At 37.9% G+C, this 26,487-nt stretch overlaps 1 protein-coding gene across 2 annotated transcripts; it reads left to right on the top strand.

Annotated features, from left to right (window-relative positions):
* The first annotated feature begins 1,809 nt into the window (after positions 1 to 1,809).
* LGALS3 (galectin 3) lies at positions 1,810 to 24,870 on the top strand. Of its 2 annotated transcripts, none has more exons than XM_072629795.1 (6): positions 1,810 to 1,938; positions 12,529 to 12,550; positions 13,263 to 13,616; positions 17,726 to 17,814; positions 23,527 to 23,692; positions 24,552 to 24,870. In XM_072629795.1, exons 2-6 carry the CDS (start codon positions 12,533 to 12,535, stop codon positions 24,705 to 24,707), a joined length of 783 nt encoding a protein of 260 aa, XP_072485896.1. In that variant the 5' UTR covers positions 1,810 to 1,938; positions 12,529 to 12,532; the 3' UTR covers positions 24,708 to 24,870. The 2 variants fall into 2 exon arrangements, with proteins under 2 accessions (XP_072485896.1, XP_072485897.1); XM_072629796.1 differs by having other exon boundaries at positions 1,812 to 1,962.
* Positions 24,871 to 26,487: the final 1,617 nt, after the last annotated feature.

Here is a 26,487-nt window from a genome sequence, read left to right as displayed (position 1 = left end):
CAACACTTGTCAGTCTTTTGTGTTTTTAGCATTTATTTTATGTAGAGGAAATCAATAATAGTCCTGTACCTGATTTATGTTTTACATTGAGTATCTTTATACTACCCCTTTGGAGGAGACATGAGACAAACCTAAGCTTTAAATGATTCTCGTTAACGTGCTAGCGTAAGGAAAGAGAAAAGCCATAGAGTTCAGTTTTGGAGGTTAGGTTCCCTCATTGCATAAATCTTAGATGACAGGGACCACTTTAGTAGAGAGATGTAGGGTGACCAACACAGCTCTATCGGACCTTATTGTTACAATCAGATAATTAAGTTAAAAATTAGAAGAGACCTCAGAGAGTAGCTAAGTGAACCCCTTCAATTAAAAAAACCCAATAGCAGCAAAACACTAAACTGAATGCCAGATAAAATGAAACTTTCCATCTATAAAAGTAGGATAGAAAAAGAAGATTGTACATGAAACGGCAGATCTTTATTATAATAGCTGTCTTTACCTCTTAAATTAAAGAGAAATTCAACAACTTTCAAAGCTTTTTCTGGCCCTTCTGTTTTCTACTGCATAATTTCAAAAAAATGTCTCAATGCCCCTCGGGTTTTCTTCCTTTTTTCTGTGTGTGTGTGTATGTGTGTGCACCTGCATGTGTGCTTGCATGTGCATATGTGGGTGTGAGTACCTGGGCACAGAAAATCTATCAGTAGCCCTCCCCCCGATTTTATTTAATCAAAGGTATACATTTTTCTTCTGTGATCTTCTTTATCGCTTGTTTGGCTATGGATTTTGTTATACTTTTGTTCTACTCAAGGTTAGGAAGTCTACATTCTTCCCTGCTCTTCTAATTTGTTTACAATGTGACCTTTTATGTAAGTCTGGTATCCATATGGAGCTCATCTTTGTACATGGTATGAGATATTGACCTTAACCTAATTTCTGCCTGACTGCCTTTCAGTTTTCCCAGTAGTTTTTGTTGAAGAGTGAGTCCTTCCCTAATAGGTGAGGTCTTCAGTCTTCTCATTTTGCTACCGAGCCAGCTCTGTCCTTAGTCTCTGACAGTCTGGTGAACAGTGAAGTGAATCAACATTTCCAAACTCCTGTATCTTAAATACGCCATATTTCCAGTGCAATCCAAACTTTTAATAATAACAGTACTAGTTCACAAATTTTGTGACTTTATCCTGCTCAGCCACAAAAAATGCACTGAGATATTTTTGCAAATATTTCATAATAGCCATAAATCCTTTCACATGCATACATAATGAAACCTATCCAGAATCTGTCTGTCCTCTGGAATTCCCAAGGTGGTTTATGTAATTCTTTTTTCCTTACTAAACATAATTGGAGCTCTAATTGAGGAGAGGCATAACTATTTTCATTTGGGTGTTGTTGCCCAACTAATTCTGAAACCATAAGCAAAAAGAACGGAAATTGGGACATAAGCACATTTCATAAGACTAAGGCTGTTGAACAGAGATCCCTCAAGTTAAGTTTAAGTATGGCAGGAAAGCTCTGAACATGAATATGCAGAAATGTTGTTTGCTGGCTACCTTAGGGGGAGAAAAAGCAAAAGCAAATCCAAAGCACCCCAAAGGGAGTTTTTCTTTTGAGCAGATCTCAACTTTCCACTCTGCTTTAAGTCTTGGGGAGTCCTGCACGTTCACTTTTGCTCAGTTAACACCGATCACAGCTTCCCCAGAGCAGGGGGGGCAGGCCCCTGCCTGGGGCTGCTGTTCCCTCCCTGGAGAGCTGAAGCGGGGGTTGCTATGGATCTGTACCGTCCACACCCAGGACCGCGCCCGCCCACTCCGCTTCCTAGGCTGGCAGGGCGGAGTTTGGCTGGTGGGGTTGGGGTGTATTTGTGCTGCGTAGCCGATGCTGCCGTAGACCTAGCCAGTGACCGCTCCAGCCACTTCGGGACGGAGATCGAAGCCGCTACACCAGGTGAGCGGGGCAGCACTGCACCAGGTGAGCGGGCGAGGGTTGGGACGCAGGGAGGACGCCTCCGAGAGCCAAAGAGAATGCAGATTTTCCAGCAGTTCCTAAAGTGCGACTTTCCCCCTAGCCTCTGGCATGGGGCCGCGGTGGGGAGGTGACAGAGTACGGGGGCGCCTTCCTCACTCGAAGTGTTATAGGTAATGGAGAGAAAAGTTTTCGCTGTCTTTAGTGAGGGATGCTCTGTTAGGACACCTCGTCTCAAAGACTTTATTTACTTGCCTGGAGACTGGTAGGAGAATCCCTGTTTCCCAGAGAAGCTGTTGCAGTTAAAATTCTCGAGGTGGAGGATGGAAGCCTTTGTGGGCGCAGGATGGCAGGACACTCCGAGGACAGGACAGGACGCGCCCTAGGGCAGAGGACGGCTGCAGCGCTTTTCAGGGGTCCTGCCACCCTTCACCTTGGTGAAACAGTCCCCTGCTACCTTCCCCTCTCTATGCCCATGGAAATATAGCCTTTGATCCTCCTCAGACACTTTAAAAGTAATGAATTGGTGGCAAGTATAATCCAATTGTGATCTAAAACAGAATGCAGGATGCCCTTCACCCCCCACTGAAGGACATAGAAAAATTCTATTAGGATAATACTGCTTAAATACTTAAATCTAGTGCTTAAAAACGAGACCCACATCACACCTACCTAGTAAAAGCCAATACTCTCATAATTGTAGAACTACTTCTGAAACTTGGGAATAGGGAAGAGGATTCACATGATTTTTCTTATGAATTTTGTCAGGATTACTTTATCAGAAGATAACCTCTGTCTAACTTGGGAGACAGGAAAGAACATCGGATTTGGTTCAAGTTGTCTGTTCTAGTTACAGTCTGTGTGACCTTGGACAAGTCACTTAGCTCTCTGGGTCTCAGCTCTCTCATCTGTAAAATGAGGGGGAAAAGAAGGGGACAGGCATTTATTAAACATTCTACTATGTGCCAGGCACTGTGCTAAAGTGTTTTACAAATATTATCTTATTTGATCCTCACCACAATCCTTTGAGCTAGGTGCTAATGTTATCCCCACTTTTTAGTTGAGAAAACTGAGGTTAAGTTTAAGTGAGTTGTCCAGGATCACACATCTAGGGGGATGGTAGACTTCTTGAGTCCTTACCATTCCTAAATCTACAGTTCTGTGAATTCATGCATACCAGGCTCAGTATCAACTCTTAACTTAGCAGCCAAAAAAAAAAAAAAAATTGAATGTACAAAAACAATCATTGTCCCATAGATTCTTGAGAAAATAAGTTTAGGATTATCCTGTGAAAAGTGACTCATTGTATTGAGGATGGGGTCTGGTACCTTTTAGTCTTCGACTAGCAGGAGGGAGAAAGCTAGATCTGGTGCTTTTAAAATAGGTATAAGGGTTTATTCCAGGGGTGGGGAACCTGTGACCTTGAAGCCACAAGTGGTCCTCTAGGTCCTCAAGTGCCACCCTTTGACTAAATCCAAACTTCAAGGAGCAAATCCGCATGATAAAAGGATTTGTTCTGTAAAACTTGAACTAAGTCAAAAGTCCACTCCCAAGGACCTAGAAGGCCACATATGGCTTCAAGGCCAAAGATTCCCCACTGCTGGTTTATTTAGTCATCAGTTCCTCAAATGAATTTATAAAAGATCTGTGATTTTTTTTTTTTAGTATAGGGGACTTCTTGTTCTACCCACTGAGCTGTGACTTAATAGAAAAGTTGTCTGAGGTGTTATGTAAAGGTTAAATGACCTGCCTACTGTCTAGCAAGTAAACGTCAGAGGTAGGATTTGATCCCAGGTGTTCCTAATTCCAAGCTCAGCATTCTTTTCACTACAATTGTTGCCTCTTTCTTCAATGATAGAATTTGAAAATGTTCCCAAACTGGAGAATGAGGGTTAAATGCCGAAAATTAGGAGGGAGCAATAATTACCAGAAGAGAAAAAGCTAGGAAAGAAAGTTATAGATCTTGAGTCAGAGGATCTGGATTTAACTACCAGCTGTACCAATTACTATCCATGAGATCTTGTGACTCATTTAACCTTTATTGATCTCAGTTTCCTCATCTGTAAAATAAGTAGATTGAGGTGAAAAGACCCCTAACATCTATTTTAGTTCTAAATTTAGACCTGCTAGAAGCTCCTAAATACCTATATCCATCCAGATACCTAACTATAGGGCTATAAAGTATTGTTTCCCAAAGCTAGTAGCATACTTGACTGTATTCATTTTCATTCTCCCTTTTCCTTTTAACATCCCCCCAACATCACCAAACAACAAAAAGCCATCCATTTGAACAGATGTTCAAAGCATTCAGTTTCCTATGCAAGATACCATAGAACAACTATAAAATGACTTCCCATTTTTAAATTTCAAGGACATTGACGTTAGTAAAACAGTTAGCCTTTCAAAAATAGGGAAGCAGGGAAAAGGCTGATGAAGCTTGCATAGGTTCTGATGTGGTATTGATAGAGAGAGACAAATCACACCCAGGTATTGCCATGGACACTAGACATCAGAAAAAAATACCATTGCATTTTGAAATTCTGACTAGTTCTCTAGAAGTTTAGAATAGGCCTTTCCATAATAGGAAACAACTTCTCTGCTTTTCTTCTCAAATTGTAGAGTTTTTAAAATACAGATTTATCTTTTCATGAAATTCTTAACATTTCCCATATTGTGAAGAATAACCTTAGTTTCAGAAAAATGACTTTAAAGACTTAAAAGTGTGAGTTAGCTGCTATTCATAAAAGTTCTTTTGACCACAAACAATTTTCATTTACCTTGTCCTCCTATTTTTTCTCTTCCTTCTCTTTTTCCTTCAAAGAAATTTCCTTCTCATTGAAAAGCATATTTAAAACCAGTAGCTCTTGTGTTGTGTTGAATTTTTTTAAATATAAAATCCTGATTTTTGTTTTATTTGGGGCCAAACAGGGATAATATATAGGCAGGCTTTTTTTAACGCAAGGAAATAATTGAAAAACTGTTCAGAAATAAATGGATTCAACCACTGTTCACAGATCTTTTAATATCTCTGAATGTGTTAATGACAGCACCATGGCCAGAGTTTGTTAGTTACTTCTAGTAAGAAGAGTCAATTGTATGATAAGTAGCTGTGGAAATGGAGAAGTCACTATGCAGGATCTATGTTGAGGATATTTTCATAGGTCTTTTCCAAAAATGTTTGACATATGGTTAGGTCCTAGAAATAAACTTTAAGACATTTTTAATGAAGCTAAGGATTCATCCTCTGTACCCCACTGACATGAGGATATTGTAAAACTTCTTTTTCTGATGTGTGGCAGATGAAGGGAGGTTTTAATAACTAGTAATAATAACAGCTAGCATTTATATAGGGCTTTACGTATATTATCTTATTTGATCCTCCCAACAGCACTGTGAAGTAGGTGCTATTATTATTTCCACATTCTAGATGATGAAACAGGCAGGAAGACAAGTTAAGAAATTTGTCCAGGGTTGCTTCAGCAAATGCCTGAAGCAGATTTGAACCTAGGACTTCCTAACTCCAAGTCCAGCACTCTTATCCACTGCACCACATAGCTTTATGGACAGAAATTCCTGAGAAGGCAAATTTCAGTGATTGTTCAAATGTAGATGAATTTAAAGAAACCTTAAAGGCAATCTCATCCTAACGCCTTAAATTGAGATTAAGACAACTGGAGAGGGTACATGTTAGCAAGTACCTGAATAAGGTTTTGAATTCGAGTTCTAAAGGGTTCCAAATCTGACCATTCTTTCCTCCATACTATGGGATTTACCATAAAAGGAAAAGATCTTATAGCTAAGATTTCCCTTAAATATTTAGTAGAAAAGTAGCTATAGTGACAAGGCATTTACTGAGGCTTCATTAATTAAGGCTAAGCTAATGTAACTGATCAATTCACTTATCAGCAAAGTTTATTGCAGCATGTAGTAAGGATCCTTAAGTAATTTATTTTGTCCAGCATAGTACTAGGTAAGCATACTAGAGACTTCCATATCTATTCTAAATTCCTTCTTTATTGCTTTTCTGCTTCTTGGGGTGGAGTTGTGGAGGGTGGGGAAGGAAATGGAACAGGACCAGGATAGACATGGATGGAGACACAATCCACAGAGTAATTCTACCTCCATTATTTACTGGACTTGGAAGTCACATGGTGATTCTGGGCAAGTTAAGTCTCAGCCTCTGTTTTCTCTTCTGTAAAATGAAAGAATTGACCTTGCTGACCTACAAGGCTGCTTTCAGGTCTAAAACCTGTAAAAAATCTTATTAAAGTATCATCTCAGTTGTCTTACCTTAGCACTACTCCATTCCATTTTTGAAACTTTGTACTTTCTCTCTTTCTTTTGTAGTTGTATTTACACATAGATAGTGTATTCAGAAGGAAACAAGTGAACCCATTTTCGTAAGTTCTTTTGAGTCATTCCAGTCATGTCCGACTTTTCATGACTCCCATATGGGAATTTCTTGGCAAAGATACTGGAGTGGTTTTGCCATTCTCTTCTCCAGCTCATTTTACAGATGAGGAACTGAGACAAACAGGGTTAAGGGACTTACCCAAGATCACGCAATCAGTACTCCTAATAGCATAGGAAAAGAATGCAGATTGCTCTAGTGCAATTAAAGCAATAATACAAATAAGCTTTTCATAAAAAGGTTTTAAATTAAACTGAGGAAGAACTTATTGAAGAACCACACCCTCAGTTTCAGAGAAACTAACATCCTGAAAACAGCAACCTTTGTTTCATATGCCTTATAAAAAGCTATCAGTTAAAAAAAATTTTTTTAAAAGATTTAAAAACTACAGTTACCAAGTATCTCAATTTGATATTGAGGGCTAACAAAGTACATGAAAATCAGCAATAACTGCCTGGGTGTTTTGTTTTTCCACTTCTTTTCTCTTCTTCCCTCTTTTCCCCCCAGAGTTACACTAAGTGGAAGAGAAGCTTTATTAAAGAAACTCACAAATCCTTTCAAAATTCTCAGCTTTCTGTTGGCATCTACATTTTTGTAGAGCTAGAAATGTCTTCTTTGCTCATCTGTTAGGGGCGTCTCTTGCTCCTGGGTCTTTTAATTAGTTTCTAGCCCTCGGAATTGTTGCATAATTCTAGTGCAATTTTAGCCTACATACAAAACAAATCCTGCTGTCTTTTCACTCCCTAACATCCTTACACTTAGTAGAGGAAGTCCCTAAAGCCCTAAGGAATAACATTTGTGAGAAAAAGAAGACAATTTGACTTACTATTATTACTTTCAATAGTTCTTTTTTTTTTAAGGAAAGTTACATTAAAAAAGTTTTCACATTTATTTCTATATCCTGTAACATCCTATGTTCAGATTACGTACCATAGTTATTTGTGTATGTACCACGGTTCCATGGTTCCCTACTACATTGAAAATTGTTTAGGGTCAGAGAGAGTTAAAGTTGTTTTATCTAAAATTCTTTTCTCTTCTAATTTCTTTGTACTTTCTTTGAGGAACTCTCTGTTTTACCAAGTGCAAAGTAGAAACATCTCTACTGTGACCTAGAATTTCAAAGTTATTTGCTGGGAGGAGTAGCAGAGTAAGGCCCTGAGTTTCTGGGGAAATACATTTAAGGGAACTTTTTGATATTCTGACAATATTTTATAAAAAATAGAGAGGTTCCTTCAAGGGCAGAACTTGCACATATATTCTTGGGAACCCAGGTAATTGGATGAGATGCAAAGACTAGGATATTATAGTAATTGCTGGGCAGGTAAAGGCTTGCATGGTACTACAGAGAGATATTTGTTATTAAAGGGGTAACTTGGCAATTGAGTTTTCTAAAATGAAAGATTTCTGACTCTGACTCATGTTTGTTTTTCCTTATCTGAAATTACACAGAATTATCATCTGATTTCCTAATATTCTTCCTCTGCATAGTATCTCTATAAACAAATATTACTTTGCTGATTTATGGCTTCATTGCTAGGTCCCAGACCTAGAAAAAAAAATTCTTGTTTGGCTAAATTTCTAGGATCATAGAGTCTGAGACTGGAAAATACTATAGGGACCATCCATCCAACCCTCTGATTCTATGGGGAAACTGAAATCCTGAAAAGTTAAGTGATTTGTTTGAAGTCATATATCTATAGCCAGGGTTGAAACTCAAGTTTTTTTAGTCCAGATGGAGGATTCTTTCCCTTATATCATGATGTCTTTGTGGAATGAGGGACTTTTTGCATTTTGTTTTGATTAGCTCTTTAAGCATAAATCACTCATCTGAAAAAGATATAGGTAGAAATATGCTAGGCAAGTGGGAATATATTTGCTTTAAATTAGTGTAAGTTTTCTAGAAAAAGTTCTGAAGTTTTTCACTTTGATTTGGATCCAGAATAAACTTAGAAACTTTGTCCTAAATGATATATAAAATTCAGACATCAACAAAGCAACATAGCAATCCTTGTGGATGTTGATTGGAAATTTAAGTTCCCTTGGTTAAAATGTGGCTTTAGTTTGCATAGTGACTATGCAAAATGGCATTTTCTGAGTCAACATCTGAGTCATCTAGTTTACTAAGAGACATGAAATATTAACATTTTGTCTTCAGTTTCTTTACTTTTTTAAAACATCTGTAGTTGCTAAGACCTGACATCTAATACTACCTATGTCTCCTTGGCCAACTCACTTAACTTCCCCAGGCCTCAGTTTCCTCAACTGTAAAAGGAGGAGATTAGATTAGATGGCCTCTGAGGGCTCTCCAGTTCTAAAGTTTTGAGTCTAGGTATAGAAGAATAGTCCAGAGAAATAATTGTAAATAAATTTTAAAATTCTTACAAAGTATGATACTTTGAGACAAGGACAAAGTGTAGTTATTTTTAGTAGTCTTGTCCCATATATCATTAAAGAAAACCCTCAGACTTTAAGCAAAAGGATAGAGGAAACATATGTTCATCTATTTTTATTTTCTGTATTTCATTTGATCAATAAGTACTAAATTTGAATGTATTTTCATCATTCAGGTTCTTGATAGGTTCTAATCTTAATGGTACCTAACTTTATTATTATACTTTGAAGTGTGTATCCATAAGAACTCAGTCAATGAGATAGTACTATAGTTAGCAGTATAAATTTTCCTAACTCTCGAAACTGACTTTGAACTTTTTAATTTTACACACACTCACACACACACACACACTGGCCAACACCCAGATTAATAACTCTAAAATATGGCTGTAGGCAATGATTGCCAAAATCATTTACTCATGGAACATTTGGACTTAGAGCTCTAGTGTCTGCGTGGTTTGGAGGGCGCAGGGTACATTTCTGAGCAAAGTAAAGTAGTGTAGGGGCAGTTAACTGGTGTAGGGGCAAGCTAGGTGGCATAGTGGATAGATTGCCAGGTCTGGAATCTGGAAGACCTGAATTCAAATCTGACGTCAGATATTAACTAGCTGTGTCACCCAGGGCAAATCACTTAAGCCTGTTTGCCTCAGTTTCCTCATCTGTAAGATAAGCTGGAAAAGGAAATGGTAAACTACTCCAGTAACTCTGACAAGAATACCCCAAATGGGGTCACAAAGAATTGGACATGACTAAAATGACTGAACAACCACAACTTAAAATAGTGTGACCTTGAATACATCTCACCACTTAATGGGATTCATAATTCAAACAAATCAGTACCTAGTTGTTCTCTGTTTTTGCTTCTCCTTTCTAGCATTTTCTGCTGTGAAGAATAGGCATTTTGGTTCCTCTCTCACCTATGGTTGATAAAGTCATTTGAGAGCAAAGAGTGGAAAATAGGGTGATGAAGTTTTAACGTCTTAATACTTGGTAATGCCTTTACTGATGTTTAACCATTTACCTTTGAGCCTATCGGGATGAGCAAAAGTTGGACAAATTGGAAACAAATTGGCTTAGTAGGGTTTTAAAGAGGTTAAGCCCTGGAATGAATTTGGCAATTCAAGGGAGTACAGGCCAGGAGCTACCTATGGAGAAGACTCCCAAGGTGGGAGATGAATTTCTTTCTCCTCCCTAAAAATTGACTGTGTAGCTTTGAACAGGAGTTACTTGACCAGTGGAAAACACTGGTCAGGGAGTAGATGTATGTACTCCAGAGACAGCTTTAATGGATTAGAGGACCTCCAAGCATTTCTGATGCTGAGTAGGAACTTTGAAATACAAACAAAAATTCAAGAGAAACCTTGTAAGGTAGATATAATGAGACCATTAGAAGAGGCCATATGATGAGGAGGCCTTTTTTAGTTGCTTTTCTATGACTATCACTACCTACCTATCCTTATCAAGTAAAAACTCTCTCGTGGCAAACACAAATAAACAAATTAATACATTGGCCATGTCTGAAAATATGTATTTAGTTCACCTCCCTCCCAAGAGATGGGAAACATGCTTCATCATGAATCTTCTAGTGTCATGAATGGTCATTGCAATACCAGAGTTCTTAAATCTCTTGAAGTTGCTCTCCCTTACATTAATGTAGTTAATGGATACATTTTTCTTCTGGTCCTCTTCACTTAATTCTCTATCAGTTCAAACACTTAATCCTCTAACAGTTCAAGTTTTCATAAATCTGTCCCTTTTATCATTTCTTGTGGCCTAATAATATTTCATTATATTTGTATCCTATAGCCATTCCCCAGATGATGGGCACCTACTTTGTTCTGCTATAACAAAAAATGCTAATATAAATTTTTTTTTCACAAATGAGTCTTTTACCTTCTGGGCTTTTTTTTCTTTCTCTTTGGGAATATATGCATGGTAGTGATAATAGTTGAGTCAGAGTATAATAATAATATGACAGCTAACATTTATATAGTGCTTACTATGTGCCAGGAACCGTGCTAAGCACTGGAAATACAAAAAAAAAAAAAAAGGCAAAAGACAATCCTTTTCTTCAAGGAATTCACGATCTAGTGAGGGAAACAAAAAGCAAATGTACATACACACACACACATACACATATATATGTGTATGTGTGTGTGTGTGTGTGTGTATATATATATATATATATATATATATATAAAGGTATGTAAAGAATTAATAGGAAATAATTAAGAAAGGGAAAGCCCTGGAATTAAAAGGAGTTGAGAAAAGCTTCCTAGAGAAGATGGTATTTTATTTGAACCTTAAAGAAAGCCAGAGAAGTTAGTAGGCAGAGATAAGGAGGGAGAACATTTCAATTATCAGGGACAGCATAGGATGTCCAGAGCCAAGAATAGAGTGTCTTGTTTATGGAACAAGGGGGCCAGGATCACTGGGTTGACGAGTATACAGTGGGAAGGAAAGTGTGTTTGTTAACAGGAATTTACTGAGCCAGTCTCTAACCTGAAAATGATGAAACCTCAGACCAGAGACAAAGTGCCAGTAATCAGGTAGCTGTTTAATTAATTAGCTTCATTATGAGGAACAGATTTGCAAATTCTCCTGTTCAGAATTCCACTCTGTTGAAGTGAAGACAGAGATTATACACATAAATCACAAGCGGGAAGGGATGAGGGAAAATGGATTACAAACAAGGGCCAGAGTGGTTTCCCAAGACAGGCCCACAAATGGAAGACAGTGGAGTCTTGTGGGAGCAATATTGGATTGGATTTGAGTTTAGGAAAATCATTTTGGTGGCTGAATGGAAGATGGATTAGAGTAGGAAGAGTCTTGAGGCAGGCTGACTTACTAGCAGGACTGGGAAGATGATGTTGCCGAACAGTAACAGGGCAAACAGGTGAGGAGGGTTTGGGGGTGGGGGAGAGTACTGAGTTTGGTCTTCTCAGCATCCAGTTTGAAATGTCTGAAAGACACTGGAAGATGCAAGACTGAAGGTCAGCAGTGAGATTAGGATAGGATAGGTAGATCTGAGAACTGTTCACCTAGAGATAGTAATTAAATTCATGGGACCTGATAAAATCATCCGGTGAAATTGTATAAAGTTGTATAAAAGAAGAGAATCCAGGACACCTACAGTTAGAAGGCATGATCTGGTTTGGGATCCAGCAAAGGAAACTGAGAAAGAGCAGTCAGAGAGGTAGGAGGAAAACTAGGAAACAGTAATGTCCTTGAAAACTTGGAGAGTATCAAGAAAAGGGGGAGGGTTATCAACCACGTCAAAGGCTGACTTCAGATTTTATGTCCTAGTAGGAATAAATAGTTACAAAAAGGAGAGGAATGTTGGCTAAATAAAGAAGAATAAAGGGAAAAAAAAAGGGGGTCCTGTATGTTTCAGGGTATTCATAAGTTTAGGCTAGTTGTTGTTTAGTCATTTCAGTCATGTCTGATTCTTCATGACTTCATTTGGGGTTTTGCTATTTCCTCCTATTTTAAGATGAGGAAACTGAGGCAAACAGGGTTAAGTGACTTGCCTAAAGTCACCCAGCTAGTCTTGAGGTCAGATTTGAACCTAGGAAGATGAATCTTCTTCCTGCCTCTAAGTCCAGTACTCTCTACTGTGACACTTAGCCACCCAAATTTTAGGATAAACTATTCTAAATGGTAAATGGCATAAAATCAGAATGAGAAAGTTTCTTATTGGTAAGATTTCTTTGTGTATAAATGATATTTTAAGAGTAGATATTGATGAACTTTTCTGTTTTTACTTTTAGGAAAATGGCTGACGGATTTTCTGTAAGTCTTTCATTTCTATATTTTTATTTCTAAAATATATTCTACTAAAAGTGAGACATTTTTATAACTAGACTTGCCCTTTTTAATCACTGGGCCAGTGATTCTGGCAGCCCTCTCCTCACTGCAAGTACAGTAAGAAGACCTTTTATCTCCAGTTGATGTTTTGTTTTGGTTTGGTTTTTTTCTAGCCACAGATTCCAAGGAACAAAAATTAGGTAAAGAGATTCATGAGTCATTAATAGTAACCCAGATCAGTGGGAAGGTATTAGGAAGAAGAGGGTATAGCTAGCACCCACTGGCTAAAATGCAGCAGTATTGTGGGCAGTATAAAATTGGACTAAAGCCCGGCAATAGAAGTTTTTGATGCACTCCAAAACTGACTTTTTAAAGTTTTTAAGCCTACAATTTAAAACCCTAGAGTACCTAGAAGTAATTCTGAATTACTTGGAATAACAGGAAATAATAATATGTATAATAAAAGACACAATTTAGAGAGCAAGTAACTTAAACCTTCTATGCAAACAAAAATTTTATTAGAGCAGCTAACACAATAAGTGACAAAATTCACAGGAATTGGTTTTATTTTTATCCTTGCTCTTACTATTTCTAGATCAGAAATATTTTATTTTCCATTTTTTGCTTCCCCTGATTTTATTTAAAAAGTTGATGAAAATTATTTTCATTCTTATGGTTGTTTTCTTCTTTCTTCCAGCTTAATGATGCCTTATACGGGTCTGGAAATCCAAACCCACAAGGTTGGCCACAAGGTTCGCCACAAGGTTCTTGGGGAAACCAACCCGCTGGTGCTGGAGCCTACCCAGGATATCCTGGGGCCTACCCTGGTGCAGGAGCACCTGGGGCCTACCCTGGAGCAGGAGCACCTGGGGCCTACCCTGGAGCAGGAGCACCTGGGGCCTACCCTGGTGCAGGAGCACCTGGGGCCTACCCTGGATCAGCAGCACCTGGAGCCTACCCTGGTGCAGGACAACCGAGTGCTCCTGGAGCTTATCCTTCAGGGCCCATGACTACTCCTAGTGGACCAATACCCTATGCGGGAGGCCCACTGGTGAGCTCAAGTTGAATGATCTGGCTTATTGTTAATTTGACAAAGCCTAAGAAAAGGCAAAGTTGTAGTCCAGAACAAGCAGAACCATCTCTTTCTCTCTCATGCTTTTGTAGAAAACAAGCTCTGATCAGTATTGCAGACATGTAAAAGGGGTCTAGACCCAATTTATATTAGAAGAAATACTGGACAAGAAGACCCATAGTCTTCAATGTTCATACTTTTCACCATATGCCTGGAAACCACCAAGTTACTAAGCAGCTTCCCTAGCATTTCTTTCTTTTCACATCTTTAGGAATAGCTGCAGGACTGGTATAGGGAACTTCCTATATGAGGAAACTCTATTTACTAAAACATGTCAGCACTTTCTTTGCGACTTAATGGTCTTAAAGAGTTACCTAAAGCACAAGGAAATTAAGTGACTTGTCCAGAGTCACACAGCTAGTATGTGTCAAGAAGCAGAACTTGAACTCAAGTCTTCTGGTTTTGAGGCCAACTCTTAATCTCCCACAACAGACTGCCTTTCTTGTTTTTATTCTCTTTAAAGAAAGGTACATGGACCAACATTTGACTTACTCTCTATTCAAATTATATTATACTCTACTTCCTCCTCTAGTTTTAGCAGTCAAATAATCTGTGGTGAAAGTCTAACGTCTACTATTGGAATACTTGGAAGACCAAAACAGAACGACTATTGTAAGCTTAACTAACATTGTTCACTATAGTCAGTATTTTCCCCCAAAATATCACATAACACTTTTTCACACCACTTTAGTAGACTTACCCTATAGTACTTTGCATCCTAGTGATCTGTGTGTGCATGTGAAGGTTACACCCCTCCTCAATAGATTTAAAACTCCATGGAGGTAGGAACCCATTTTATTTAAAGGCTGTTTCTCCCAGTACACACAGTACTTTGCAAATGATAAACACAACAGATATTTGTAGAATTGGATTTATCAAATTGAAATGTCTAGGAGCTGCAATAACTCATGCCAATCTCATAGTAAAGGATGTTGGTTTTTACAAATTTTATAAGTGTCTTCTCAGGGAAGGATGGGCTGATACATATCTTCATACTCTGCATACTTTCTACATTTATAAAATGGGGTTAACAGTACCTGTTACCTCCCTCCCAAGTTAATGGGGGAGGGTGGGGAAAGTGCTTTGTAAACCTTTAAGGACTATATAAATGTGAGCCATTGTTATCTTGGCCTGCAAAACTGTTCTAATCTATACTCTCATATATACAGTCAGTTGCCAGATCTCTCCTATTTATCTCTTTCCCTCCACTCACAGAGCCATGACTTTAATTTAGGTCCTTATCACCTCTTACCTGAACTATTTTGATAGCTTTTAAAAATACGTGCATATTTTAAATTCTCTTGTAAAATCTTCTTATAACTAACTTTTTAAAAAGGCTTAGGGGGCAATCTAATGGCCCCTAACATCCACATGGTCCTCATCTCTGTGACTTTAGAGAACGTATTTTAGATGAAAAGCTATGAGTGTAATCACAATTGTTCTGAGCCCTAAGTTTCAAAATTCCCAACATTTAAGCTGAGCTATGAATGTCTGCCTTAACTTAAACTTATATCTATCAATAGTTAACTCCTGGTGACTGTTTTTACGGCAAAATTCAAATAGCCAGAAATATAATAAAGCAGTAGATTGTATTATAGTGTTTGTAGATAAACAGATACTAAGAGGGAAAGCAACACTTTTTTCTTGGAACTTGGAGCAGGTGGGTACAGCTGGTGCTGTGAGCCTGAATCTTCTGCTCTAAGTTTCTTGTAGATTTGACAGCTCTCTCCTTTCTCTGTCATGGCTCAGTACTACCATCTCTTTTGCCTCACATAAGTGGCATCTGGGCTGCTGATTCTTTCTGGCAAAAGTCTGTGTGACCCCACTCCTTCTCTACTTTCAGACACTCAGAATTTCTCTGTTTCTGAGAGAGATCCAGCTTTTTATACATGTTCCCCAGGGTGTGATTACATCTTTCATATCATTACTTTGATTGATTCAAGGAGTCTTACAGGCCCTGTTCACACTCAGTTCTTATTGATTGATTCCATCAATAAATGTTTTTACCTAGCAACAATAATTACTTTTAGGTTAATTAATGGAGCCTCACCTTTAACACTGGACTTAAAAAAAATCCCACTAAATAAAATAAGCATTTCATACACATAGTAGAATGTAAAAAGAGAATTATAAATGGAATCACAATGTTTTGTTAGGTACAGCTTGCTTTTCTTTTTAAGTATATAATAAATTCAGCTTATAACTTTTAAAGCTGTCCTGATTGTCTGTATTTCCTTTGCTTTCTTCTGTGCATTTAAAAAAATGACCTTTTCCCCCTTTCTTTCATTTTCTACTATTTTCTTTCTTTTCTTGACTACTCTGTCAACAGACCTTCCTCTCCTTCCCAACTTTCCTTGTCCAGTTAAAAAAGAAAAGATAAAACTTTTGTAATGAATATACAGTCAAGGAAAAACATATCTGAAAATGTATGTCTCATTTTGTATTTGGAGTCCCATTATCTCTCAGGAGATAGGTAGTAATCTTCATCATCAATTCTCTTGATTATGATTGGTGATAATGCTAATTAGATTTCCTGTCTTAAGCCTCTCCCTAGTCCAAACTATTCTCTAAATAGATGCCAAAATTATTTTCTTAAAGTGTAGACCTGACCACTCTCCTAAATCTAGTGGTGCCTTATTACCTCTGGTATCAAATATAGAGTTCTTTGGTACTTAGAGTTCCACATAACCTGGTGTCTTCTTATCTTTTTTCTTATTTATTTTCTTCTGTCTCCAGACTTTGTATGCATTACTACCCTCCGTGTACTATGTAATTCAGGCATACTGGCCTGCTTGCTGTGCTCCATAACATCTGATCTCCCTCCCCTCTCCATCTGTACTTGCTGTCCTCCATGTTTGATATTCTCTTTCCTTACCTTTACCTCTTAGAATTGCCGATTTCCTTCAAGATTTATTTCAAATGCCACTTTCAGCAGGCGGCCTTTCCTGGTCCCCAAGCCTTTAGTGCCTTTCCCCAAAAAGTTACCTTTCATTTTCCTTGTCTGTATCTCATCTACATTTAATTGTTCATGTGTTGTCTACCTCAGTAGAATATAAGCTTCTTGAGAGCAGAGACTATTTTTGCTTTTTCTTTTAATTCCCAGAACTTACCTGATGTACCTGTCACATAGTGACTGCTTAATAAATGATGGTTTAATTGATCAACACCAAAAACTAGTTGCTTTTTTTCTTTTTGCCCAGACCTGTATGTTCATCAATGTAGAGAGTTTCCAGTGGGGAAACTTTGTGACAATTTAGATTGGCAATCATTTTTCAGTTTTTAGTCCTAAAGAATTGCCTGTGGTGATTTGCCTAGGGTCACATAGCAGGTAGGACATTCAAGGTAGGACATCTAGATGCATAGTAAGTGAGAAATTAATAAACTTTTTAAAATTTCTTTCCTTAACTGAACATTTATTGAGCACATATTTTGTACAAGTTCTCACAACTGGGTGGTGGGTGAGAAATATAAAGATATTAATTAAGTTCTCAAGGAAGGAAAGGATATGCCCTCAATTGTTAAGTGCTACAAAGCAGATATAAACAAAGTACTCTAATTTAATTTGAGAACATGGTCTTATTCGATTCTTTTCAAGAATCATTCCTAGAGGACTAAGTGTTGGGGAGGGAGGGGAAAGTGTATGAACTAAGGATCAGAGTGCTAGGTGTAGAGGTTATAGTTTAGTGTGCTAAAGAAGGGGCAGTTTTTTGCCTTTACTACCAATCAAGGATTTCCTCTCTTTCCTGCCCTAAATGAAATCTATAATCTCTTTCAGATACCTAGGTAGCTATTTAATATAGAATTATTGTGGATTCTAGGGCTCAGACGTCAGCTTTACCTATCAGTGTCAAAAGGTGGAGGTGGTGGAAAGGAGTTTAAACTGAGCAGGTCTGAGAAATTTGATCAGAATTCTTTTAGTGAGTTATTCATGTGTGTACATTTTGATTAAATATCAACAGAATTTTTAAGGTTAAGAATTCATGTGCTACTTTTCTTACATATATATATAATATCTTTTTCATTCACAGACAGTGCCTTACGATCTTCCCTTGCCAGGAGGCATTGTTCCTCGCATGCTGATTACCATTATAGGCACAACAAAACCCAACGCAAACAAGTAAGAGAAGTATGGATAAAAATAAGATTTTGATGTTAGCATCTGGAAGAGTTGAAAATGTTTGAATTTTTACTTTCAGTAGGACAGTGGTGTGTTGATAATAAGAATTTTATATTTAACCTCCCATCTTTTTCTCTCTATTAAAGGGGTTATCCTCAATAAAGTAAAACACAGCTTTAAAGGAGGCCTCACTATTTATCGCTTTAACATATGAAAGAGACCAAAATGGCATGGTGGATGGAGTGCTGGATCTGTAGCCCAGAAGATCTGAGTTTAAATACAGCCTTTGACACTTACTATCCGTGTGACCCTGGGCAAGTCACTTAACCCTTATTTGTCTCAGTTCCTCATCTCTAAAATGGGGACACACCGCAGAAGGAAATGGCAATCCACTCCAGTATCTCTGCCAAGACAAAAATCCATGGATTCACCTAGACACCTTGGACAGGACAGGACAGAACACTTGACTAACAATAGTGACAATAGTGACAAAAGCTGTATGCTAAGGGGTAATTCATTTGATCATTTTAGAGTCCTAGTTTCTTTTTTGTAAAATAAAATAGAACCTCTCTTAAAGGGTTGTTATGTAGCTCAAATTAGATAAAATATGTAACGTACTATTTAAGTGTCTGTAGTTATTATGCCACAGATTGACTTATAAGCTCTGGGTCAAGTCAGTGCTCTTGCCACTACACTGTGATTTTAAGATCGAATTGGTGCTTTCATTTTTATGATTTTCCAAATTTTGTAGGCAGTATATATTGAAATTTAAGGTATTTGGAAGGATGTTATGAGATTTTATCAAGACAAACAGCCTTGTTTATGGAACCTGGCTTAGTTTTAAGAATATGGGCATAGATCCAGGAAAGTTTATTCTTTTCTGGAACAGCTTTTGCTTATTCATTGTGGCTTAAGGTTTTCCCTTGTCCTAAACACCACTCCTCCAGCTCACAGGAGAGGTTAAATCTGTCCTTTGAAAATATTCCAAGGGTTTGAGTTGGTCTTCCCACAAGTTGTACCTAGAACAATCTTGGTGCTCTAGACTCACTGGGACTTTGAGTTAATTTGGACTAGAATACATAGAACCTCTGGTCCTGTCCCAATACTAATCTGATTTTCTAGGTTTATCCTAGAACTAAACTAATCTCAAATATGAAGGAGAGGCAAGAGAGTGGGACACACAAGGAAATCAATTGTTTAGCCTCTAAATTCTACTGGAAGTCCAGCTGCTGAAACACTTGAGTAAAAGGTATTAAACATTAAGATAAAGGCTCTTCTTACTGTTGGAAAAACTAAAGATGGCCCTGTCTCTTCCATTTTACACTATTTCCTGCAGGTGAAACAAAACATTTATGTCATTAGTCATATTCAACAGTTGGCCCTGCCCTTGCTTATTTATAGCAAAACTACCATTGTTCTCTAATGGGTATGTTTGTGAGTGATCCTGAAATGAGTTCCTTCTGTTGGGTAATTTAATAGTGCTGAGTTTTAGGCCTAGAAAGCTAGATAATCCTTTTTAATAACCCTAGATCACAGTTATATATTGTCTCAAGTTGTGCAGTTATTTCATCTGATCCTTATAATCCCTTGGAAACATGTGCTTCTGTCCACCATCATTTCACAGAAGAGGAAAGTGAAATTCTGAAAAGTTAAGTGGCTGGCCCAGGGTCACACACAACCCAGACTTTCTGGTTTCCAAGTCCAATACTGTATTCACTCTGCAACACTACCTTTCTTCAGTAATCAGAGACTCCACCCTGTAGGTGTGTCAGCATGTAAGGAGAAATTTTTTATTTTATTTGAAATAAAACTAAATCTACTTAACTAGGTGAAGAGTGTCAAAGTGAGGTCAGTATTATGATGAAAAATGCTATCCATCCCCCAGGAAAGAACTGATGGTGTCTGATTACAGACTGAAGCATACTTTTTTACTTTATTTTTCTGAGTTTTTTTTTTTCCATCTGTGTTTTCTTTCACAACATGACTGTTATGGATAGGTTTTGCATGACTACACATGTATAACTTATACTGAGTTGCTTACCTTCTTAACGGTGGTGGGGGAGGGAGGGAGAGAATTTGGAGCTCAAAGTTTTAAAAACATGTTAAAAATTGTTTTTACATACAACTGAGAAAAATAAAATACTAAACAAAGTGGAGTCAGTAACTATATAAATTCTAATTCATAGAACTGGAGTTTCCATAGGCAGAGAAGCAAAACTCAATTCAGTTTCTCCTTAGGTACCAATAAGTCTCAAAATCGGATCTGCCTCTGAAATTAATGGATTAGGAAGCAGTGTTAAGAAATTCAAGTTACCTCAAATTTCTTGATTCCCTGCAGGAAGACCTGGGTTCAAAACTGACCTCAGACACTGACCAGCTGTTTGATCCTGGGTTTTGTTTTTTTGCCTCTCTCAGTTTCCTCATCTGTAAAATGGAGATAATAATAGTACCAACTTACCAGAGTTGTTGTGACAATCAAATTTGCTAATATGTGTAAATGTTAGCTGCAGCAGCAGTAGCCCTATGTTTTTCTGTAGGGCTTCTTCTTCTCTTCCAGAGGCCTTGTATTCAGGCTTACTGCCTGAAGTTCTCTAGTAGCCAATGCACTGTTTTCTGTGGTCATGTTTTCAGTCTTTAAATAAGCTAGAGACCTGCTTGCTTTTTCCCTGAGAGGTGGTTAGGAATTTAACATAAATGTCCTCACAAACCTTCCACATCATGGCCCTAGCACATGGAACATTTCATCTGGTGTTCACATTGCTGTCTCCCTTCTCATAACCCTGTTTCAGTTCATTTGGCTGTGTGATTCTGCCAACAAATTTTGAGGGTGGATATCAGAGGGTTCCTCCTAGATTCTCCATTTCAGGAGGGTGTCCAGGGCAGTCTTCTCATTATGTTTCCCACCTGCTCACTGGGTGTCCTCCTTCTTCCTTCTTTTTGTGTTCCATCTTCCCCCGTTAGATTTCAAGCTTCTTGAGTGCAGGGACCATCTTTTGCTTTCTTTGTATCAATAGCACTTGGTACAGTGCCCAACACAAAATAGGGTTTAATAAATGTTGATTAGCTGACTGTCTTAGAAAATTCAATTCAACAAGCATTTTTAAGTGCCTGCTGACTGTAGGAGCTTACATTCTACTGGAGGGATACAACAGATAAGTATTTTTAAAGAATACACTAAATACAGTAATTTAAGGGAAAAGGACCAACAACTGGGGAAATAAAGAAAAGGGCTTTGTGTAGGAGATGGTACTGGGGCTGGTCCTTGAAGGAGGCTAGGGATTCTCCCAAAAATAGAAGTAGGAGGTTATTTCAGACAAAAGGGATTTGCCTGCGTAAGATGAAATGTTGTGTAAGGAGAGTAGCAAATAGGTGAGTTTGGCTGGAATATGGAGTGCATGAGGCAGAACAGCGTGAGTCTAGAAAAGTCTGCTGGCATCAAATTGTGGAGGACTTTCAATGTGAAACAAAGGATTTTTTATTTTAGTCTAAAGGGAATAGGGAGCCACAATAGCCTGCTGAGCTTGGGAATTTAGGCTAGATTTGTAGGGCTCATCGCAATGGTTGGGGGATGATCACATTCTCTTTCCTGCCCATGTAATCACCAATGCTTTCTAAATGAATAATTATGTGGTAGACATTACTTTCTTATCTACAAAAGCTGAAAGCAAAACCAACACACCATTCCTTTATGCTAGAGTGAGATTTACTATATGATATGAATTGTTGAAGTTATGGATTACAGTAAACTCCAGATATTGGATGGATAGCAAGTGTCTAGAGAACATAAAAGTAGCTAACATTTATACCGTATTTACTATGTGCCAGGTACTGTGCTAAACACTTTACAATCATTATCATATTTGATCCTCAGAGCAATCCTATGAAGTAGGTGCTATTATTATCCCCATTTTACAGATGAGGAAACTGAGGCAAACAGTAGTAGTTCAGGAACTTTGCCCTGCCAGTAAAAGGCAGATTTGAACACATCTTACTGACTCCAGCCTGGAGCTCAATCCATGTACCAACTAGTTGCCAGTTCTTGCAGACGAAGGACTTCTCAGCTTTTAAGGACTTTTAAATCAGTTGCCAGCCTTCTCCATGCTAATTGTTGTTGTTCAGTTGTATCTGATTCTTTGTGACCCTATGTGGGGTTTTCTTGGAAAAAACAATTGGAATGCTATTTCCTTCTTCAGCTCATTTTACAGATGAGGAAAACGAGGCAAACAGGGTTAAGTGACTTGCCCAGAATCACACAAGTAAGTAAATCTGAGGCCAGGTTTGAACTCAGGAAGGTGAATCTTGCTGTCTCCACATCTAATATGCAGCCTAGCTGCTCCTCCAGGCTAATACAAGCACTTGAATCCTCTATATCAGAGAATGGAGGAGAAAATAAGGAATGGTGGGGGGTAGAGTTTGAGGTATATAATTGGGGAAAAGAGGGAGCTAATAATGTATGTTCTCCATTTTCTCAGTAAAATTGAAAGTGATGCCCTCAACTAAAATGATGTCCTTTATTTATAAAATGTGAACGTTTGATAGTCATTTGGCAATTCAATTCAACAAGTATTTATTCAACTTCATAGGCACTGTGTTGGGAGCTGGGAAGATAAAGATTTAAAAAAAGTTCCTGCCCTCAAGGAGCTTATATTTCTATTGGGGGAAAATAACATACGCATAGAAAACTAAATGCAAAACCATATAAATTACTTTCTTTTGAGGAGACAGTCTGGTTTAAGTGACTTGCTGAGGGTCACATAGCTAGTAAGTGTCACTTAGATACTTGTCTAAGGCCAGATTTGAACTCAGGTCCTCCTGACTTGAGGGGGCCATTGGTATATCCACTGTGCTGTCTAGCTGCCCCATGAATTACTTTCCAGAGAAACACCTGGGGGTGATGGGGTGTAAGGAAAATCAGAATAGATTTTGTAGGAAGGAGTACTTGAGTTTAGCTTTGAAGAAAGCTAGGGATTCTGTGGCCGAGCTTAAGAGGGAGGGTATTCTAGGTGTGACCTGAGGGAGATGGCTTGAAAATGGAAGAAGGAATATCATATATAAGGAATAGCATACATTATTCAGTATTTCTGAAACATAGAGTGCACAAATGAGAGTAATTTTAAAAATAACTCTAGAAAGACATACTGGAACCAGATTAGAAGGGATTTAAAAGCTAAACAGAATAATTAACGTCTTATCCTAAAAACAGTAGGGAACCCAAGGAGTTTCTTGAGCAAGTGAGTGACATGGTCAGACCTATGCTTTAGGTTTATCAGTTTGGCAGTTCTATGAAGGATGGTTAGGTGAAGGGACTTTGGTAAGGAAACAAATTAGGATGCTGTTGAAATAGTCCATTTGAGAGGCAAGGAAAATTTGATTGAAGGTGGTACCTATGTGAGTGGGGAGAAGGGAATGCTTTAAGGTAAATTGTGTAGGTGGAATCAGCAAGACCTGGCAACTGATTGAGTGTTGCAGGTAAGGGTATGCGAAGAGACAAAGATGACTCAGGTTCTGATGCTGGGTTACTAGAAGGATGATGATACTTTCAAAAGAAATAAGGTAGTTAAGAAAAAGGGAGGATCTGAAGGGAAAGACAAGTTTTGTCCCGGACATACTGAGTTTGAAATAGTTATGGAACATCCCTTTGGGGGTGTACAACAAATATGATCTTGTAACTAAACTCAGTTTCTATTTAAATTCACATTTTTTTCTTAACAGAATTGCTTTAGATTTCAAGAAAGGGAATGATGTGGCTTTCCACTTCAATCCTCGCTTCAATGAGAACAACAGACGAGTAATTGTTTGTAATTCAAAATTCAACAATGCCTGGGGAAAGGAGGAAAGACATGCCATGTTCCCATTTGATGCTGGTAAACCATTCAAAGTAAGTCAGTGTGAAGAGTCTTTTGTGTGAAATGCAAAATAGTTTAACCTTGAATGTTCTAGAAGGGGTGGTGGCTCTCAGTTTCCTATCAAATTCTTACCTCAGGATTCTCCAGATAGTACGTTTTATATGCCCTGTATCTGTAGGACTGTTGCCATACCACCTTCTCCCTTCTTTGAAGTTTCCTGGAATTCTTAATGAGAAGGGCTGTGTAGGCAACATTAAAAATCCCTCCCCTCTCTACTCAGGATGACACTGTCAGCTCTTTCCTTCCCCACTATGTCAATCATAGGACTGCAGAGAAATCAGAAGTGGTTCCTTTCAGAGGCTGGGGACTCTTTGTCATTATCTACATTTAATTATCACCTCTTACCCTGATCCTTTCTTTAACCTGTAGCAATATGAATCCTTGCCTAGAAACAACAGGGATGCCTGCACCATAGTTCTCTGGTTCCATCTAAGGAAAGAGTGATCCAGGTCAATAGCGCAAAAACAACAGAACACATTGTATATGGCATAGCATGTTTTTGGCATACAAAGTGGAGATTAAAATAATTCTCCTTAGAAATGAGGTGAAACATAGTTGATCACATACGTTGGCCATATTGGTGAAAATCTTGCTTCCCATAGGGAAAAGGAAGGCATTTCAGATCCTAATTCTCAACTCTGCCTTTAAAGCTCTGTTAGTAGCCTCCATAAAGTGGAAGCATGGAGAAAGTCTTTACGATATAGTTGAGCTAAGGTCAGCATGGGAATGGCCATTAATGTTGTTACTAATCGGGACCTTTGAACATAGGTCAACTCTAGTTGCTAAAACAGATGGGAATGTATAACCAGGTTTGTTTACTTATCATTTCAGATTCAAGTTCTCATTGAGGCTGATAGTTTCAAGGTTGCTGTCAATGATGCCCACTTGTTGCAGTACAATCATCGAATGAGAAACTTCAATGAGATCAACAGGCTGGGCATTTCTGGTGATATTAACCTTACCAGTACCTCACATACCATGATATAAATTTAGAGGATCAGAAATATAAAAATATTGACAGGAATTTTCCTGTAAAACATATACTTCAGTGCTTCCTGCTTGTTATGGGAGAAATCTTAAAGGTACTCATACTCCATTTACTCTCTTTGTCATAGCCACACCAAATCTAATAAATGTTCTTTAAGTACAACTTGTATGTGTGTTTTTTCTTTTAATGTTTTTTTCTTTAATGTGGATCATTTGTAATTTATTCCCTGGATGAAATACTGAAGGCTCCCAAGGGATGGGGAGGAGGTGCAAATGTATAGTAATCTTAATACTATAAAGCTCTTAAAAAAATCAAAAACCCAAAGCTATATCTGACTTCGAATTCCACCCATTTCTTCTTCACTTCCCTGCCCCAATTCCCATAATTATATTTAAAGAAAGATTAAATTTGAGTAGATGAAATGAATGAATGAGTGGAAAAGCATTTACTAAATATCTTATGTGTGCCAGGCACTATGCTAGATGCTAGGAATCAAGATGTAAAAGTGAGATAGTCCATGTCCTCTAGAAGCTTATATTCTAATAATGTGAAAGTATACACATACACAAACATGTGTGTGTGTGTGTGTGTGTAATACACATATACACTACAGGGGTGCTTGTACCATAGATCTCTGGATTCCATTTAAGGAAAGAGTGATCATAATATACAAATGCGTACGTGTGTGTGTGTGTCTGTGTGAATACTGGCCAGGAAAGGAAATTTGGGTTTGGCCAGTCACAGAAATGCCAAGTGAAGTCAAGTCAGTTGTCATATCCTTTCTAGAAGCAATGGTAGTACTGTTGTAGTAGTGGTGATGATAGTAGTTGGGTTATGTGTGTCAGGAGAGTACATATCAAGATGTCCAAGGTGGATGGTCTGAGGCCTGCTAGACATAGTGGTAAGTTTGCACTCACTCACCAATCAGTCCTGGATGGTAAGTAAGACAGTAATGTATAGTAGCTAGAGGGCTTTGCAGGCCAGTAATGAAGATTTGGGTTCAAGTTCTGCTCTTATAAATTACGGTCTATGTAGCCATGGTTAGTTCACTTGAACTCTCAATGTCCCAATTCTACTAGAATGATTGCTGATCTTTATCAATGAAGAACATTTTCATACTACGAGATTCACAAATATGGGAAACCACAAGTCTGGATTAAATAAAAAGAAAAAAGGAATGGAGTATGTTATCACAAAAACCTAGATTTTTCTCTCACTTTCAGAGATTCACCAAAAACAGAAGACCTCTACAATAAACTGCTCTTTCATCTCCTGTAGACCACTCCAGGCTCACCACTTCCAATTCAATATTTGATAATTATCATTCCTACGTTCTAGTCTTAAATACAATCTGTTTTTTAAAAAAAGACAATGGCATTTTTTTGCTTTTCCATTATTTAAAAGTATATATGAATATCTATGGAGCACTATGCTCATTGATTAAAATACCTTCCTTCTAGCTCCTGATCCCAGTTGGAATGTTAAAAGATTTATAGAATATAGAAGGGTCCTTAGAGATCAGTGTCTTGAAACTTGGCTTTCCCTTAAAGTTTAGTCTTTCTCTCATCTTGAACACCTTGCCAGCATCTTGAGTACCTTTAATATTTCTGCTGATGACAATACTCTGGCCTCTTTATCAATCTCAATCCTCTTTACATCATTTTCACTTTACATCAGCAACACGTGGGTTTAAACCTTACTATCCCTACACCATACAACCTCAAAGATCTTAAACTCACCAATTTCCCTTTCTGATCATATTCTCTTGTTTTTCCATTT

Source organism: Notamacropus eugenii, chromosome 1 (genome assembly GCF_028372415.1).
Source record: "Notamacropus eugenii isolate mMacEug1 chromosome 1, mMacEug1.pri_v2, whole genome shotgun sequence".
NCBI lineage: Eukaryota > Metazoa > Chordata > Mammalia > Diprotodontia > Macropodidae > Notamacropus > Notamacropus eugenii.
The sequence above is the reverse complement of the archived record's forward strand: the minus strand, read 5'-3'. Positions and strand labels throughout refer to the sequence as shown.

Excerpts from the sequence above, each read along its gene's own strand:
- LGALS3 (XM_072629795.1), top strand. Across the intron at positions 13,617-17,725 it reads CCTATGCGGGAGGCCCACTG|ACAGTGCCTTACGATCTTCC; the intron begins GTGAGCTCAAGT and ends TTTCATTCACAG. Across the intron at positions 23,693-24,551 it reads ATGCTGGTAAACCATTCAAA|ATTCAAGTTCTCATTGAGGC; the intron begins GTAAGTCAGTGT and ends TTATCATTTCAG.